This window comes from Salvelinus sp. IW2-2015, linkage group LG34 (assembly GCF_002910315.2).
Source record: "Salvelinus sp. IW2-2015 linkage group LG34, ASM291031v2, whole genome shotgun sequence".
Taxonomy (NCBI): Eukaryota; Metazoa; Chordata; class Actinopteri; order Salmoniformes; family Salmonidae; genus Salvelinus; species Salvelinus sp. IW2-2015.
In genome coordinates this window covers 2,122,581-2,142,845 of record NC_036873.1, presented here as the reverse complement: position 1 = coordinate 2,142,845, position 20,265 = coordinate 2,122,581, and the positions used below count along the sequence as shown (strand labels likewise).

The window sequence follows — 20,265 nt, the reverse complement described above, 5'->3', positions numbered from 1 at the left end:
GTGGTTCCCAACCAGGGGTACTAGGACCCCTGGGGGTATTTGGCCTATCCACAGGTGGTACTTGAGAAGACTCACGAGACCATAGGCCTACTGGTAAAATGCACATGAGGGCGTACTTCAGGGGTACTCTGGGCAGAGCAAAATAGTTGGTGGTACAGTAAACAAAAAGGTTGGGAACCACTGCTCTACTCTACTGTCCTGTACTGAATTCTACTATACTGTACCCTACTGTGCTGTGCTGTGATGTCCAAACTTGTGAAACATTAGACGTCTATGATTGGTTCAGATTTGGTCTGGTCCGGACCAACCAAATCTGTAGGCCGTCATTGTAAATAAGAATTTGTTCTTAACTGACTTGCCTAGTTAAATAAAGGTTAAAAACAAAAAACAAATGTGGTCTTGTTTGGGGGCAGAACTCATTAGATTGATAGTCCGTTTGTAGAATAATAGTCATATATGCAAAGGAAGATATTGCATATTTCTCCCTTTGTGAACCTATTCAGGATACATCACCATCCAGAATGACACTCATATCTATAATTATGTATTTCTGTATAGTATAGATCAGGGACCCATGATGAAATTCTGTTACTGTAATTCAGTTACCAGTGGAAATCCACTTCACTCACTGTAGTTCAATAACCAAAATATATTCTTTCAAAGTCAAGGTGTCATGTCACAGCTGACACCCCATTCTTTCTGCAGACGTCTTTGAATCTTAATTCAGAGCAGATATTTAACATCGTTTTTGGAAAACTTAGCAGCATAAAAAAAGAAGGGAGATTGTATCATAATTCTGTTCCCAAACACATCTGCACCAGGGAAGAACAGTAACACCTCTGACTCTGTGACGACACACAAAGCCAAACAGCGAACTCCTTGTTTTGTCTGTGGTTTTAGTAAGACACATGACCGCCACGTAGTGGCCGGGGAGGATATATTGTCCCTCGCTTTACTGTTTTTGGCCGTATGCAGCAATTTCTTCAGTTTACAGTGGCAGAGAGCACACATTTCGCAGGTTATACATATTGTTCACGGAAGTCCACCTTGGAAGACTAACTGTAGTTTGGTGCGCTCTACAGATGTTTGTTCAACAAGACAACCACGTGTACTTACACATTCACTAATATGGGCTGGGGGTTGAACCTCATTACAATTTCCAGCGTGGGAGATTTTCATGCTTGTGCTGTGTCCTACGTCCGCGTCTTTCTTTCCCCCAACGCAGTTATTAAGCCAAAACCAACGCCCCCGGCGTTCTACTACGCTCCCATTGGCTCGACAGTGACTTTCCAAGGTAAGGATGGAAGGTGTCATTTAACAATAAGCTGCCTACCGTTATCATGTTTGGTAACATTTGCCCATGTATTTATTTTAAGAGTTTCAATGAGTTGTAAAAATGTCTCAGAGAACTCTGCTGAACTCCCTCAATTGAAGGTCAGCTAACCCAGGCTACTTAACGTTACTAGCTCGGTATTTGAAGTTGCTATATTATCAGTAGTAGCCTATTATCAGGTAAAAGAATATGCTTATTATTCATAATTTCTCAAATATTTATTAGCTAATCATTCAGTTGAATACACTATGCTACAGCCATTGAATCTGTATTTGAGCGTTTAAGGGACTTTAATGACTCACTCGGTCCACGACATTAAGTTATCATATTTTCAATCTTGAAATACGGGGAAATGTTATTAATCAGTGACTGAAATTTCTCGCTACGCGATATTCACTTCCAGACTTGGAGAGCGCTCAACGCGATATTCACTACCAGACTTGGAGAGCGCTCAACGCGATATTCACTTCCAGACTTGGAGAGCGCTCAACGCGATATTCACTTCCAGACTTGGAGAGCGCTCAACGCCTTGTAGACGCCCCTCGGAATAACTGGGCGTGGTTTTGGCTTAACTGTGTTGGGAAAAAGAAAGGCGCCCTACGCCACATCTGTACAGTGTTAGCTTGGCAGCTTGCTAGCACAGAAACAAAGATGAGCCAAGAAATGAAGCACGAGGCATCCCAACTGAATGGGTAACTTTTATGGTTTCACTTCCCAACTGAATGGGTAACTTTTATGGTTTCACTTTGAAGTTAGCAGCGAATTGTCAGTTGTTTGGTTGCATGCGTTTTACAGTAGTACTAGCTAGCTAGGCTAAGTAGTACTAGCTAGCTAGCTCCTTCAGTTCTCTGATAGCAACACACAACTTCAATAAATAAACATAGTTCGCGTTTGTTGTTAGCAGCATATTCAGAAAGTCATTAGCAATGTAGCTAGCTAGTACGATAGATAGATAGCTAGCTAGCTAAGTTACAGTATATTGAAACAAGGTCATGTGCAAGCTAGGCACTTAGCTATAATGTATACCAACCGACAGAACTAACTTCATTGGGATCAAGGCATTTAGTGAGAGTTGTGGGAATAACTAAGAGGGAAAAGTGTGTGCGAGACTGGGGAGGGTTGGCAGCTTCAACAGTCTGTGTGTACACCTTAGAAACCACTGTAGCTGTCCTCATTCTCAGGATAAAATAGAATCTATCCTCTTCAGACATGATTTTCACTTAGTTTCCGTGCACTGTGTCTCAGTTTTATATTTAGCATCAGGTAATCTCTTTCCTACTCCCCTTAGTTCCCGATCCCATCTTGGTGAAAGACATGGGGACGGGATGTTTAAGATGTAGAATATGGATCCTGCATAAGCCATGACACACACACACAGAGTTTCTCTTCAGCTGAAAATAGTACAATATGAATCCGTGGCCCTCAAAAAGGGATGATGTGTGTGTGTGTGTGTCCGTCCCCCCCCCCCCCCCCCCCCCCGTTCATCCTTATTTGAGGGTGTGCCCATGGAATGTCAGCAGTGTTGGCACAGGGCATAAGCCTAACGAGCAGCGAGGGCAATGAGGACAAACACACACATCCCACACACACTACTCCCAGTCAACCACACTGTCACTCTGACTCTGTGTCAAATGTCAAAACCAGAGGGGCACTCTAGCTCAACCAGTAACATGCCCTCATCTGTCTCACAGACACCTGGAGGGTTCCAGTCGCCCAGCAGAGTGCCAGGGGCCCAGAAGGTTAAGGGGACCTGGGCCGGCCCCTGGCCCTCTTCACCACCCCTTTTAGCTGGCTGAGGGCCCACTTTGGCTGTTTTGATCCCCCAAAATGAGCCGGTGCCTCCCAGGGCCTTTCTACAAGCTCGAATAAAGTCTCTTTGCACTGTGATTTTCACGCTGTTATGAAAGGCTTGAGTTCCGGATGTGTTGATTGAACTCTGGATGGCATTTTGAGACTGGTTGCATCAGGTTTAGCGCCTTCATCATAGATAATTTTTTCAGTGTATGGCACACCGCTGTTCTGTCTATTTTACTAGTTCAGCCTTTGAAAGTATTCAACTCTCCACCCTGCTTACACTTGTATCACCTTAATCTGATAGTGAAGAATGCTTTGGCTGAAGCTCTATACTGTTTCCATATTAATCCTCAGCCTGAAACTCTTTAGGCTGCCTTCAGAGTAACTGTTGCTTGCCATCGAGTTGACAGTTTGGTCATGTTCTTCTGGACAAGCTCTGCTTTTGCATTTCTCAATATTGCTGTGAAGAAATGCTGAGGCTGAAGGCTAGGCATATAGGCCGGCGTATTCCATATCAACTCTGAACTGGTTGCAACCATAAATGTCCTATTAAATTCCTAATTCTATGGTAGCAACCATAGGGTGCATGTATGGAGTTGACAGTTTGGTCGCGTACCTCTGACCTTTCCATCCCCACGCAACATGCACGTTGGCAAACTTGGCATTCCGAGGTGCCTTCCTGCCTTCCCTAATATCACTCACTATGTCGACCGTCCCTTTCAGACAGGCATTCTTCACTTTCACTAAACCAGGTAGCCTAATGCCTTAATTTCCCAAACTCTGTTCCCAGATAGAGCCTATGATGTAGGGCCGAGTATAGCCAGGAAAAGTCCTATTTTGACGTGCTGCTTGGAAGCGCGATGATAGCCTAGTCCTCCCGCTCATTAAGCCAATAAGGAATGGGCATTTTGGGGAATAATAAACCCCAGAAGGGAGAACGCCCGGGAAGCATTATCCCATGGCATGTTATCTCTTCTCCCAGCAGCTGTACGGTTGAAAATCCTGTTTAGGAAGGCTGGCCACCGTTCTGTAGAGAGTAGGACCTCTGATATGACAATCTGGTGCCTGGGAAAGCCAGAAGAGCCCAGGGGAGCGAACACACTCATCTGCATCTCATTTAAAGGACCAATGTCCTGGAGGGAAGGGTGACTGAGACCACAGCAACAGCTAGCATTGGAGTAGCATAGGAGAACCATAGCATTACAATGAATTGAACTTGAGCGGCATGGGATTGGGCATTGCAATGTCTGACTGTTCTAGTCATTGTAATTCTATGTCAGCATTTGAACATATGGCAGCAGGAAGATTCCAGGGTTCTGAAAGACCGCGTGAATACCACCAGGTGTCAGGTCTCAGGTGGGGCGATTATTAAGATTCGAGGTGATGCTTTAATGAATGATGAGAAGGAAGACCCATCTGCACAAATTGACAACAGAAGACATTTAAGCTACCAAAGCTTCCCCGGAGACCAATGCTTAATTAGATGTATCAAGGAAGAGTCAGATGCTCTCCCTAAAAAGCTGGACCAGATTGAAAGTCTGCATTGGAAGATGGAGGCCTACTCAACTGAAAATGTGTTTCGATTCATGTTTTATGATTCATTTCATTTATTATTCCTCTCATCTTGCTTTATTAAACATTTGAACAAATCAAATCGCTACATCAACTGTAAATGATTTTACAACAGCCTCTCTAACTAGATTCGCTAGGCCTAATTAAATACAAATGCCACGTCATTTGATCAAGCCGCAATGAAAAGGCATACACAAGTAGTTTCTTTTGTCTTTTGAGCGACGACGGCCCCTCTGCCCTATGATGTACGCCACTTAATGCATCCGCACGCCTGGAAATGTCACTTTAAAGTTTTCCCCGTTTGACAGTCTTGCTCCGCATGCTGGCAACCATTAGCCAATTTGAAATGTAGGGACGAGATCTCCGTCTGAGCTGTAGAGGAGTTCAAAGTGTCCGACTCCGAACGCATCCCTCTTTCTCCCTCCGTCTCTTTCTCTGATCCCTTCTTCATTTCTTTCGAGTCCAGTCGTGTCTGCGGGGGGTTATAGGTGAAAGACATCACCGATCTTGTCTTTGTAGACAGGCAGACGTGGTGCGTTGCTGGACAGCAATGGGTCTCGATTGGCCCTATTGCCCTGGGTTGGCGCTCTTTTCATTTCTTTGTCGTGTGCCAGCCAGGTGGGTAGGGTTTAATTGCCAGGTCGAAACGCACGGCCGAGAGATCACACTCCAAACTGTGGAGGAGCTCAAAGTATCCCTTCCTCTTCTGCCGTCGCTGTGTCTTTGGATCCACTTTAGAGAGTGCTTTGTAGACAGGCAGACATGGTATCTAGGCCTAGATCTATGCCACGATCCGCCCTAGGTTGGCGATGGGTAGTGTTTAATTGCTGGGTACTGCTGCTTCAGTTTCCAAGGTGCTCCAGCCTGACCCAGTGGGACTTTCTGCGACTGTACCCATAATAGCTCCCGGTTCCTGTGTCTGGATCCGTAATGGCGGGTGAGTGGCCTGGAGCACAGCAGTGAAGAGAGGATATAATTGTTTTCAAAACGCGAAGAAGGTACGCTGGGATAGTGAGGACTCTAGACAGAGGTGTTGTAATTATAAGGAGTGGGTGTCTGTTCTCCATGGGGTTAAGACCCAGGTTTGAAGCCCTTTGAATCGATGTGTGTGAAGTGTCTGTCTGAACTTGTCTGTGTGTGTTTGCGTTCACGCCGGCACACGTGTTCCTTTGTAAAGCAAGAGGATGGAGACCGAGACTACATCATGCTGCCCTCAAGTGATACACGTGACCGATGCCCCTGACTGCTCCTTTTTGACCAACGAGCCTTTTGAAGATTTAATTTGTTTTACTCCATCCCTCCCTAGCTTGTCACTTTCCTTCTATTGTCTTCTCTTATCCCGAAGACTCACCCGCTCTCCTTCCCTCATCCTTCCTCCTTTTGTCTTCTCCTCCTTCTCTCTATTTCTCTTCCTCACCTTTCTTTCGCTCATTTTTCTGACCTCCATTTTCTTTTGTCTCCTTGTTTTTGTCTCCCCTTCTATCCCCCCGTTCTGACCTTTTCTCCGTTTTCTTTCTCTCTCTCTATCCATCTCTTTCTCCTTTCTTCCCCTCCATTAGGACCCCGGCCGCTGATTCTGCTCAGACGAAAAAGCGTGAGGACTACCTGGAGTGGCCTGAATATTTCATGGCTGTAGCCTTCCTGTCAGCTCAGAGAAGCAAGGATCCCAGCTCACAGGTAAACGCATACATACACACACACACAGCTCAAAGAAGCTTTCGAGATCCTAGGTAACAACATCACCACCTCCTACCCCACCTCGTCATTGATCCTGACCCCCCCAGCCCTCCAACCCGCTTTCTCTCCCTTTCTCCCTCTACCACGGCTGTGTAAGGCGTCCACACCCCTGCCTGTTATTAAATATTAATCCAGATGCCAGGCCCTTCGCCCTCAATAAAGCCCCCCTGCCTTTCTGATCAGGCCCTGGCACGGACGCCACTCTTTGACACTGCCGGTCAAGACGGCGGCGGGTATTTGATTGAGTTCCCAGAGTTCCCCGGCTGTGGGGCAAGCACCCGGTTTGGGCGGTGGGGGGGGGGGGTGTTTCAAGCGGTCGGGGGCCTTAGCCCTTGTCTGCCTTAGTCAGGGATTGGATGACTGGTGTAGGCCTGTTAGCTCCAAGTTGGATGTCGGTTTTGATTTGTTTCGACACCTATACCCCCTGTCTGCACTGTGCTGTCTAGTTTGATGATCGACCTAGAGCTTGTTTTGAAATGGATTTCTGACCCACAGAAGTGGATGGAGGGAGAGTGAGGGATATTGGAGAAATGGAGGGGGAAAAATGGCTACAGGGCAGAGATTTTCAATACTTTTTTTTAATGGTTCCTAAAGTATTTGGTCAAAAATAGATGTCGTGTGGGAAATCTGGACTCATTTTTAATTATTCGATACACTTTCATACAGCTGTATGTGCATTTGTGCATGTTAGTGTGTGTGTGAGAACAAAAGTCTCTCGCCCTAGCCCCGCCCCCTGTCACTTGAGCGCGTTTGTTGTTGCTCGACCACGAAACACTTGCGTTCAGTAATATAAATCCACAAGCATTCTATAATTACACTATTAGTTTGTTTCTTACATCTGCAAACAGCTAGTCTGTCTTTTCTTAGCAAGTTGCCACTAAATAGTTATAGCTAGCTAATAAATGTATTGAGTCAGTGCAAACATAGCTAGCTATACAGCCTGATACCAGTGACGGTTTAGGCCTAAATCAGCATGTTGTTTGTGCAACATGCTTCTAAACCAAAGAGTATTAGGCGAAGCATGAGTATGTTAGCTACATGAAGTAGCGAAGAGAAAACAACATTTCATGTAGCCAAAAATATTAGTGTCCCGAAGGGAACACTGACCAACACTTTGGTTCCTACCCTGTCACAATAACTCCTCCCTGGCATTTTCATTTGTTGTCATGTCAAACTATGCCTACTATTCTATTCTAACTATAGAATTAAAATAATAATAATATTTCCATGATTCCAATAGTTCACCCAAGAGTTTTGATCAGCAATTGCAACATTTGGTTGAAAATCGCAATTGCAACATTTGCCAATATTGTGCGACCCTATGTGGCAGTGTGGATATGATCTCAAATTAGTGCAGGAAATGCAGAAATTGATAAATGCTGAACAGTTCTGAGTTGAAGTTGAATTGAACAGTATAAAACAATAAGAATGGGGAGAGAGACCCATTGAAATCACTTAGAATGTATGTGTTGCCATCCTAGGGTCACACACTACTCATAAAGCAAATTTTGAATTTACGTTATTCAAAAACATAAAATAACGTCAAAATAAAGCACAGTTGATGAAGTCACTGCAACCCTTAGAGTTGCAGTCTGTTTTGGAATGGGTGGCCAGTAATTAATTGGTCCTGAACATCTCTAAAACTAAGAGCATTGTATTTGGTACAAATCATCTCCTTAATTCTAGACCTGAATCTGGTAATGAATGGTGTGGCTGTTGAACAAGTTGAGGAGACTAAATTACTTGGTGTTACCTTAGATTGTAAACTGTCATGGTCAGAACATATAGATTCAATGGTTGTAAAGATGGGGAGAGGTTTGTCTGTGATAGAGATGCTCTGCTTTTTTGACACCACACTCCACAGGCTCTAGTTTTGTCAATCTTAATTATTGTCCAGTCACGTGGTCGAGTGCGGCAAGGAAAGACCTAGTTAATCTGCAGCTGGCCCAGAACAGGTCAGCACGCCTTGCTCTTCATTGTAATCAGAGGGCTGATATAAATACTATGCATGCCAGACTCTCTTGGCTAAGAGTTGAGGAGAGACTGACTGAATCACTTCCCTCTTCTTTTTAGAAGAAACATGTTGAAAATCCCAAATTGTTGCAAAGTCAACTTACACACAGCTCCTGACACACACACACACACACACAGCACACACACACACACACACACACACACACACACCACACACACACACACACACACACACACCCCTACACACCAACACAGCCAGGCCAGGGGTCTGTGTTCACCACAGTCTCTCTAAATTCCAGCAACAAATTCAAGAAAGTGTACAGTATTATATAGAGCCATTATTGCATGGAACTCTGTTCCATCTCGTATTGCTCAAATTAAGAGCAAACCTGGTTTCAAAAACAGATAAAGCAACACCTCCTGTTAGTTTGTGTGTCTGTATTGATATGTAGGCTACGTGTGCCTTTACAATTTTTTTTATGTAGTTCTGTCCTTGAGCTGTTCTTGTCTATTAATGTTCTGTGTTATGTCGTGATTCATGTTGTATATGGACCCCAGGAAGAGTAGCTGCTGCTTTTGCAACAGCTAATGGGGATCCTAATGAAATACCTTGATATGCTGGCCATATCGCCCAGCCCTCGACGAGAGCTGGCTCTGCTCCTCTGTGATAAGCTCAACCCCCAGGGGAAGGAATGGGGACGGAGGGGGGAGAGACCAGTGGGGCACAGCAGGGGGTCTATGGATCCAATAATCCTCACTCCATCTCTCTCTATCCAGGTGCCCACTGACTCCACACCTGCTGCTGGGAGTAAGTGCCTTCAGAAAGTATTCACACCCCTTGACTTGTTCCACATGTTATTGTGTTAAAGCCTGAATTCAAACTGGATTTAATTGATTTTTTTTCTCTCATTTATCTACATACTATCCCATAATGACAAAGTGAAAAATTCAATTTATTTTTATCACAAACTCCCTAGTCCTTGCCGATGACAAGCATACCCATAACATGATGCACCATGCTTGAAAATATGAAGTGGTACTCAGAGATATTGAATTTGCCCCAAACATAACGCTTTGTATTTAGGACATAAAGTATATTTATTTGCCACAATGTTGTGGATCCATCTTCAGTTTTCTCCGATCACAGCCATTTAACTCTGTTTTAAAGTCCCCTTGGCTTTGTTCTGTGTGTGCGCGAGTAAGTGCACATGAGGTGCGTGTCTGCGACTGTCTAGAAAACCTCCCTGGTCTTTGTGGTTGAAATTCACTGATTTGACTGCGGGACCTTACAGATAATTGAATGTGTGGGGTACAGAGATGGGGTAGTCATTCAGAAATCATGTTAAACACTATTATTGCACACAGAGTGAGTCCATGCCACTTATTGTGACTTGTTAAGCAAAATTTTACTCCTGAACTTATTTAGGCTTGCCATAACAAAGGGTTTGAATACTTATTGACTCAAGACATTTCAGTTTTTCATTTATGTAAACATGTCTAAAAACAATTCTACGTTGACGTTATGGAGTATTTTGTGTGTGTTTGTAGGCCAGTTACCATGAATCTAAATGTAATAAATGTTAAATTCTGCCTGTAACACAACTAAATGTGGAAAAAGTCAAGAGACCGAGACCGAGAAAGGGAGGAAATTTCAACACAAGCCTTCTCTAATGACCTCTCATTTCTAAGCTAGTTCAGGATGTTGTCTTGTCTCCACCTCAGGAGAATGAGAGGTGGGGATTAGAAGAACGACAGAAAGAAAAGTTTTTAAGCCAGCCAAGCCTTCCCTGATCAAAACAGTACGAGGATGAAACGGAGGGTTGGAGCTTTAGTCGTCTATCCTTTATTTTCTCTTCCTTTTTCCCCTCTCGGAAGAAAGGGATATCTGGCGCTGTTTCATGTCTCTCAGCGACGGGTCCTCACGAGGCCTCCGTGTTTACAGACCGCCACGGGGGGGCCGAAGGACGAAGCTTCCTTCCGCCTTTCGCTTTTGCCACATTTCCCCCCGTTGATATCTGACCACCTTAGTTGACGCAGTCCACCCACAAGAAAGGATGGTAGCTTATCCCTCAGTGAGCTCTCTCTCTCTCTCAAGAAGCCACTTTCTTTGTCCCCCCCCCTTTTTAGTTCCCCCCTCTTCTGTCGATGTGGTCGTGTGTACGCTACAGCCTCTGTTTTAAGGCTCAGCTCTCTCTCTAGTCTCTACCCTCGTCAGATGTACCCTTCAAATAGCCCCCCTACATTAATTCAGCAATGCTCTCTAGACAGTCGCATGTGTGCACACAGCACAAAGCCAAGGGGACGCGAGTCGAGACTGAACTTAATTTGATCTGTGATCTGAACAGCAACACTACGTACCATCTTCAAGCTTCGTCTGACTTTGTCTTAGTCGGTCCTATGACACAGAGAAGGACCCTCTATCACTTCGCTCTCTCTCTGACTCGCTCTCTAGTCTTTTTGTCTCTCTGGCTGACTGTCTTTCACACATTTCTCTGACACCCTTCTATCATTCTAACATATGAGTGATGGGGCTGGGTGGAGGGTATTGGGGGGGTTGATGTATCGATGGACGGGGTGAGGCTAGGAGAGGGGGGCGAGCGGAGGAAGGTGGTGCGTGGGTCTTTTTAAAGTGATAAGGGGCCTGGCGGAGCGTTTCTAGCCCTGATCAAAGCACAGCGTCCTGGGGAGAGCCATGGCGGGGGGTGGGCTCTCTGGGTCGTTTGATGTGTTGGAGCTATGCCAGTTCATCTGGAGAAAACCAACTAACAGTACAGTGAAGGGCATGCGGAACGGTTCAGCCGCCGCACCCTCATTGGTTGGATGACCGATCGTTATTAGAGAAGAAGTGGTTTGAAAACTTCGATGTTTTTGTGAGTTAGATTAGAATCCCTCCTGATTGCCTGTTCCACTGTGTTAGTTACGGTGGAGTAGAGGTTTTGTGCTTGCATGCGATTCCTGATAAAGTTGATGTCTCTCTCATCTCTCTCGCTCGCTCCATCTCTAATTGGCCTAGCTCTCAGCTGGACATCCCCCTTTCTTCTCTTCCCCAACTCTCTAAACCACTGAACATTGACCTCCTCACTTTTCATTCCAAGTTGCTCTGCCTCTACTTGCATAAATGTTAAACTCTTAGGCCTACATGCTAGGCTAGATTGCGTAGGAAAATATTTTCTCACCCAAATACATAATGTTTTGCCGTTTGTTTTTGGGGGGGGCCAATGGTACTCCTAGTCACATCTTCTAGCCTAGATGCAACACAGTTGAGAAATAATATGTGCACTCTGTCTGAACGTTAAATGAACTCTGTCTCTGTCTCTGTGTGTGTGTGTGTGTGTGTTAGGTTGGAGCATGTATTGTTAACCGGGAGAATAAGATAGTGGGCATCGGCTACAACGGCATGCCCAACGGCTGTGATGATGACCTGCTGCCCTGGTCCTGCTCTGCCAACGACAGACTGGATACCAAATATCCCTACGGTAGGATCTCCCGAGCAACATCGCCATGGTACCACAGTCTATTACCAATTCTCCTTATGGTAGGATCTCCCTAGCAACATCGCTGTAGTACCACAGTCCATTACCAAGTATCGTATGGTAGGATCTCCCTAGCAACATCGCTATAGTACCACAGTCCACTATCAAGTCTCCTTATGGTAGAATCTCCCTAGCAACATCGCTATGGTACCACAGTCCATTATCAAGTCTCCTTATGGTAGGATCTACCTGGGGACATCACTATAGTACCACAGTCCATTACCAAGTCTCCTTATGGTAGGCTCTACCTGGGGACATCACTATAGTACCACAGTCCATTATCAAGTATCCTTATGGTAGGATCTACCTAGGAACATCACTATAGTACCACAGTCCACTACCAAGTTATCCTTATGGTAGGATCTACTAGGAACATCACTATAGTACCACAGTCCATTACAAGTATCCTTATGGTAGGAATACCTGGGGACATCACTATAGTCCCACAGTCCACTACCAAGTATCTCTTATGGTAGGATCTACCTAGGGACATCACTATAGTACCACAGTCCACTACCAAGTATCCTTATGGTAGGATCTACCTAGGCATCACTATAGTACCACAGTCCACTACCAAGTATCCTTATGGTAGGATCCACCTAGGGACATCACTATAGTACCACAGTCCACTACCAAGTCTCTTATGGTAGGATCTACCTGGGGACATCACTATAGTACCACAGTCCATTACCAAGTATCCGTATGGTAGGATCTACCTAGGGACATCACTATAGTACCACAGTCCACTACAAAGTCTCCTTATGGTAGGATCTACCTGGGGACATCACTATAGTACCACAGTCCATTATCAAGTCTCCTTATGGTAGGATCTACCTAGGGACATCACTATAGTACCACAGTCCATTACCAAGTCTCCTTATGGTAGGATCTACCTAGGAACATCACTATAGTACCACAGTCCATTATCAAGTCTCCTTATGGTAGGATCTACCTGGGGACATCACTATAGTACCACAGTCCATTACAAGTCTCCTTATGGTAGGATCTACTGGGGACATCACTATAGTACCACAGTCCATTACCAAGTCTCTTATGGTAGGATCTACCTGGGGATCACTATAGTACCACAGTCCATTACCAAGTCTCCTTATGGTAGGATCTACCTGGGACATCACTTAGTACCAAGTCCATTACAGTCTCCTTATGGTAGGATCTACCTAGGAACTCACTATAGTACCACAGTCCATTACCAAGTCTCCTTATGGTAGGATCTACCTAGGGACATCACTATAGTACACAGTCCACTACCAGTCTCCTTATGATAGGATCTACCTGGGAACATCACTATAGTACCACAGTCACTACCAAGTCTCTTATGGTAGGATCTACCTGGGGACATCACTATAGTACCACAGTCCATATCAAGTCTCCTTATGGTAGGATCTACCTGGGGACATCACTATAGTACACAGTCACTACCAAGTCTCCTTATGGTAGGATCTACCTGGGGACATCATATAGTACCACAGTCACTATCAAGTCTCCTTATGGTAGGATCTACCTGGGACACACTATAGTACCACAGTCCACTATCAAGTCTCCTTATGGTAGGATCTACCTGGGGACATCACTATAGTACACAGTCCACTATCAAGTCTCCTTATGGTAGGATCTACCTGGGGACATCACTATAGTACCACAGTCCATTCACAGTCTCCTTATGGTAGGATCTACCTAGGGACATCACATAGTACCACAGTCCATTACAAGTCTCCTTATGGTAGGCTACCTAGGAACATCACTATAGTACCACAGTCCATTATCAAGTCTCCTTATGGTAGGATCTACCTGGGGACATCACTATAGTACCACAGTCCATTACAAGTCTCCTTATGGTAGGATCTACCTGGGGACCACTATAGTACCACAGTCCATTACCAAGTCTCCTTATGTGTAGGATCTACCTGGGGACATCACTATGTACCACAGTCCATTACCAAGTCTCCTTATGGTAGGATCTAACTAGGAACATCGCTATGGTACCCAGTCATTACCAAGTCTCCTTATGGTAGGATCTACCTAGGACATCACTATAGTACCACAGTCCACTACAAGTCTCCTTATGGTAGGACTACCTAGGGACATCACTATAGTACCACAGTCCATTACCAAGTCTCCTTATGGTAGGATCTACCTGGGGACATCACTATAGTACCACAGTCCATTACAGTCTCCTTATGGTAGGATCTACCTGGGACATCACTATAGTACCACAGTCCATTACCAAGTCTCTTTATGGTAGGATCTACCTGGGAACATCATATAGTACCACAGTCCACTACAAAGTCTCCTTATGGTAGGATCTACCTGGGAACATCACTATAGTACCACAGTCCATTACCAAGTCTCCTTATGGTAGGATCTACCTAGGGACATCACTATAGTACACAGTCCACTACCAAGTCTCCTTATGGTAGGATCTACTAGGGACATCCCTATGTACACAGTCCACTACCAAGTCTCCTTATGGTAGGATCTACCTGGGGCATCACTATAGTACCACAGTCCACTATCAAGTATCCTTATGGTAGGATCTACCTAGGAACATCACTATAGTACACAGTCCATTACCAAGTCTCCTTATGGTAGGATCTACCTAGGACATCACTATAGTACCACAGTCCACTACCAAGTATCCTTATGGTAGGATCTACCTAGGGACATCACTATAGTACACAGTCCATTACCAAGTATCCTTATGGTAGAATCTACCTAGGACATCACTATAGTACCACAGTCCATTACCAAGTCTCCTTATGGTAGATCTACCTAGGGACATCACTATAGTACCACAGTCACTACCAAGTATCCTTATGGTAGGATCTACCTAGGAACATCACTATAGTACACAGTCCATTACAAGTTCTCCTTATGGTAGGATCTACCTAGTAACATCGCTATGGTACCACTACCTACTATCCTGCGGTAAGATTTACTTTAGTAATATCACCACAATGAGGAACCCTAGGTTAATGTGAAACTCGCCTATATACACTGAGTGTACAAAACATTAGGAACACCTTCCTAATATTGAGTTGCACCCCCCTTTTGCAGTCAGAACAGCCTCAATTTGTTGGGGCATGGACTCTACAAGTTTTCAAAAGCGTTCCACAGGGATGCTGGCCCATGTTGACTCCAATGCTTCCACAATTGTATTAAGTTGTGGTGTGGAAAAATCCAACAGCGTTGCAGTTCTTGACACAAACTGGTGCGCCTGGCACTACGCCGTTCAAAGGTACTTCAATCTTTTTGTCTTGCCCATTCACCCTCTGAATGGCACACATACACAATCCATGTCTCAATTGTCTCAAGGCTTAAAAATCCTTCTTTAAACCTGTCCCTCCCCTTCATCTACACTGATTTGAAGTGGATTTAGCAAGTGACATCAATAAGGGATCATAGCTTTCACCTGATCAGTCTGTTCATGGAAGAGCAGGTGTTCTTAAGGTTTTGTACACTCAGTGTATGCTGGTTCCATAACTTGATGTAAGTCGGAACTAGGTTTAAAACAGCAATGAGCTTTCTTGAAATACTAAGCATTCGATTGAGTGCCAATTAGCGGTGTTAGCATTTTTGGGTCTATTCCATTCGTTCCAATGCTCCAAACAAGCCTCAATCAATCTTAAACAAGATTTGAAGGGAAATGAAGGGTTGAACCCAGGCCTGGGCAACATGCCGGCCACTTCAGCAGCTAGTGAACTGTGAACCCCAACTGACATGCTGCTAGGCCATAATCACACTAGCCACTTGAACAGCACTAGCCAGTCCAACATGTGAAGTGTGTGCGGTGATTGACTCCTGCCTTCTCACCCCCCGATGCCCCCTCTCTCTCGCACTCAAGACAGACGCTAGGCTCCATCTGTCTGGGCCTGCCGAGGCCGTCTTTTTCCTCACAGGACCACATGGTGTGCTTTTTCACACTCATCCTCACTCTCATTCTCTCTCTCACCTCGTAGTTGCCTCTCWTTACAGTGCACAGCCTCTTTCAAACCAGACAAGCCCTTAACAATAAGCAGTAGCAAGTCATCTGTTGTTGCTTAAGGCAGTTGTTTTTTTAATGGGCGAAACAACAAGCGTCACACGCTCAGACAACACAGCTGAGGCCAACAAGGAAGAGAGCGACTACTCTGCAGCACAGATGGGGTTTTAATGGAACACCGGCGATGGAGGCCGGTGCTCTTAACCCCAACGAGCGGGAAAGGAGAGAGATGTTTTTGTGTAGTTGTCATGGAAACCAGGTAGTTTGAGGGTGAAATGAGAGCGGATGGCACATGCTGGAAAATAAATGTGTTTCTTCGAAAATGATAGAATAGCTGGATGGAAGATGGAATGCTCTCCTGTCTCCTTCAACTGCTTGCTCGTACTATCTGTTTCTACTTCTGAGAGCGAGCGAGAGAGAGCGTGTCCGAGTGAGAGCTTTTACAGTGAAATGATTCAGTAGCTATACCTCTGTTCTACAAGGACATCTTGATTCTTGTCTCAGCCCCTGGATGTCTGAACTAGAAGAAGTGACACGGTTTCACCTGAAGAGGGCGCTGGAGACTACAACTTCCAGTTAGTGTCCTTGTCCTCTCAAAGCTCACAGAGCGAATGCACACACACACACACACACACACACACACACACACACAACCTAGATGGAACATACTACTAGTGTTTTCTCTCCCAACTTCTGATTTTAATGACGATATTAGCCTCTACTCTGGCAACCATGACTGGCATATTTAAAACGTTTTTAGTTGTTACTGTGAACCTAATTGTCAGTGAATATTTTTTTGTGTGTGTGTAAACCACATTACTAGTGCAGCAGCAGCTGTGCCTCTTGTACCAGACGCTATTCTAATCAGGTCCTGATCTATTGAGCGTTCTGGTTGGTGTGAAATGTAGAAAAGTTTGATGTGTAAGCCTTGAGAGCTCATGATAGGTATTAGGACCAGTGGTGGCAGTTAGTTTTTGAAGTGAAACAAGTACATCCCTAGTACATAAGGACTTACTAATCATATGCAATTATAACCTATTAGAGATACCTAGGGTGACCGGACGTTTCCGCTGACGTTCCCCGGTTTTGGTGGCCTGTCCCCTTAAAATGTCCTAGTTGGACATTTTTTATATGAACGTTTGATCGGTGATGCATTGTAACCATCTCATGAATAACCATGGCCAGAAAGTGTCTCCAACAGCATAGGCCACCAGACTTGGGTAGTTTTTGAATTACTAGATGGGCTAAGATTAAGACCTGGAGGGGTAATCCATTTTGTGTTTTACAATTAAATTATTTGAAAGAACTATAATGAAAATGTATAGTTAAATATAGTTCCAAGGCACTTTTCATTTTTAATAATTTTCGTGCAGCTATACATAAAATAAATAAAATTCCCGCTTTTTAATATCCTAAATCTGGTTACCTTACCAAGGGCCTTTCTTTCAGAGTCATACTTTTTACTGCACTCGCATACAGTATTGAATTGTTTATGTACAGTGTAGGCCACTTTGGGGGAACTCTGGGGGGAGGGGTGGAGATAGACTATTCTGAATGCAATGGGGACAGGGCCCACTGGGAGAGAAGGGGGAGGGCACAGTTGGCAGACTGTGGGCAGCAGATGCCAGCGTGGGAGACTATCAACGGTTACCATGGCGAGGGTGTGAAGAGGCAAAGCACCAAGAGCATTTTGTCAATTTCTGGGGGACTGATCTTTTAAACTCTTCCTGACCCTACAAAGTGTGTGTCTCAGATAAATTACTTTCTATCTCTATAATATCACCATATGTTGCATTGTCCCACTTCGTTTAACTAGAGGGAATGTATGATCATACTATAATATACAGAGCAGGACAGTATATTCAACATGATTTAATACTGCGTCCACCCTTTTCTAAAAGCTCATTCAGAAAACCCTCATCCCTTTCTTCCTTAGTAAGCCCAGTAACTATTGTCTCTCTCTGTTCTGTAGATGAAGCATTCTTTAAGTACTGTTATTAAAGAGAATGAGAGGAGAGGTAATCAAACCGCTCCCTTGGCAGTGACTCTCTCTCACAGATACACACACACACACACACACACACACACACAGCAAAACTATCTAGGAATAATAGAAACTCGGTCCTCTGCCCGTAACTCTGTTCTGCTCCCGACCCRGTTCATTCCTAATGCCTAATTCGTACCCATTCTTTTCCCTACTAACACAAAGGAATAGCCATGTAATTGCTTGAGCCGATGTAGCAAAGTTAACGGCCCTCTATTTGTCTGCTGTGTCGGTCGGCTCTACAGCCTCTCTCCCACTGGCACACTCTTGCTTTTGTTTTTGCTCTCCCTCTTTCTCTCTCCCTATGCCCTCTCTCCATCTCCCCCTCCCCTCTCTCTAGTCTCCTCAGGGTTGTGGCATCTCTGGCTAGGGGCCAGGGGCTCTCTCTGGTGTCCCCTGGCAGCGGAGACAGAATCTGTGTTCCAAGTGACACCCTATCCCCTACATATTGCACTACTTTTGACCCGGGCCTATAGGGAATTGGGTGCAATTTGAGATGCAGACAGAATCTAGTGGCGCTTTAGAAGTCACATGACTCGACAAGCCTGTGGGAATCAGGAAAGACGTGTGTCTTAAATCCGGGTGACTGGCTAATAGGCTGTAGTGCCGCAATACTTTGTGCTGCAGTGGTTATATTAGCGCATTTTGTTTTTGTGTGAGTGTATTGACTGGGAGAGAGTCCGAATACCCATAGTTGCGTCCTAAATAGTATGCAGAAAAAATGGAAGTATAATAGTATGCGACATTTTGAAAATCGAGTACTTTTATTGTCCGGATGTCATACTCATGTTGGCTTTGACAAAAGCTGATCAATTAGATAAGGGGATGCGCTCCCGAAATCACTGAATAGCGTGAAACGACGCAATGGGGCGTTTTCAGTAGGCGAAAATGTGTTTTATAGTATGTGAGTTTTCGAAAATCGAGATTGTTTAAATGCCAGGATGTTATACTCATCTCAGTTCTTTATCTAGTGGGATTAGATGCACACTTTCCCACAATGCATTGGAAGAGGTGGTCTGCGAGTGACAGGCCCTAGTTCTCTTCAAGTAGCCAAACAACAAAACTAGGCTACTTAATTGGGAAGATGCCGAATAGCGAAGTTTCTGCGGCGGTGTTCAAATGTAGTCGAAGTAGATTTTGTTATCCTTAAAATGATTGAGTATTGCATCATAGGCTACATCTTTGAAAACATTTTTTTTTTTATAAATAGTTGATTTCAGTTTTCTAATTTGAAAAGCTTTTATTTTTCTCTTGGCCTTCTAAACCATCTTTGGATTTCTGACGATGTCGGCACCGGGGACAAGCCTTAGCAGTCACTCTGATCTCATTCCCAATGACCAGTGCTTTAGTTTACTATGTTGCTGTCCAGCGGTTCTGAATTTGCCATACACCCGATTTGAACAGTTAAAGTTTTGGTGTGTCCTAGGCTATTTGATTTAATTTATTTATGTTACAGCACTTTGGTTTCACTAATAAATATGTTCAAGTGGAAAATATTTACCTACGGTTTAGGTTGAATGTGATTTGTCTGCTTATAACCAGCCTGAGTAGGCCTATAACTCCATATTTATTCCATTCAGAGTTAAGAGAAATTAATCGAATTGGAAATGAGCTATTATCAGGCTGCTTAATGTGATGCACGTCTGTTGAATTTTGAAAAATCCACCGGCACTCGGCCCCGCCCCACCTACTCAACCAGTCAGGAGCCGCTACGCCTGTGGCCGTGGCATACTGCATACTTTTTTTACTAAACAGTACGTGCTAAATAGTATGCGACGATGAGTACATGCATTGTATGGAGTTTAAGCATGTAGTACGCTAGTATGGGTATTCGGACATGGTGTGTGTGATTTTTATATTTTTTAAGGTGCATGCAAATACAAGACTCCATGTCGGTTGGCAGGTGGCCAATCTTGACCTCTGACCTCTCAATAGCTTCTCTAATTGGCTACAGTGGTCAGAGAGCACCTAACTGACCATCTGCCAGAACACACACACACACACACACACACACACACACGGGACCCGGAGAATGTATCTCAGAGTTCAAGAGAGATGGTTCCACAAAAAATGATGGCAAGTCAAACTAACTGCCAGTTATTATTTTTTGAAGGAGTTCTTTTTGAGATTCTTAGAGTTTCACCGGTATTGAAAGCATTTGAGTTGAGACTGAAGCTTTGTGTGTGTGTGTGTGTGTGTGTGTGTGTGTGGTGTGTGGTGTGTGTGTGTGTGTGTGTGTGTGTGTTGAGATAATCCTGAAGCTTTAAGGATGTCTCCA

The 20,265-nt window shown here is 44.5% G+C and overlaps 1 protein-coding gene across 5 annotated transcripts in view; it reads left to right on the top strand.

Annotated features, from left to right (window-relative positions):
* The first annotated feature begins 1,864 nt into the window (after window positions 1-1,864).
* Window positions 1,865-20,265, top strand: part of dctd (dCMP deaminase) — a 64,932-nt gene continuing 46,531 nt past the window's right edge. For 4 of the 5 annotated variants that reach the window (XM_070437138.1, XM_070437133.1, XM_070437135.1 and 1 more), the window contains exons 1-3: window positions 1,865-2,025; window positions 6,259-6,376; window positions 11,751-11,886. In XM_070437138.1, the coding sequence (XP_070293239.1) occupies window positions 1,985-2,025; window positions 6,259-6,376; window positions 11,751-11,886 (295 nt within the window). In that variant the 5' untranslated portion in view covers window positions 1,865-1,984. Of the gene's footprint in view, window positions 2,060-6,258; window positions 6,377-11,750; window positions 11,887-20,265 lie in introns of all 5 variants that reach the window. The other variant, XM_070437134.1, reaches the window with a different exon arrangement.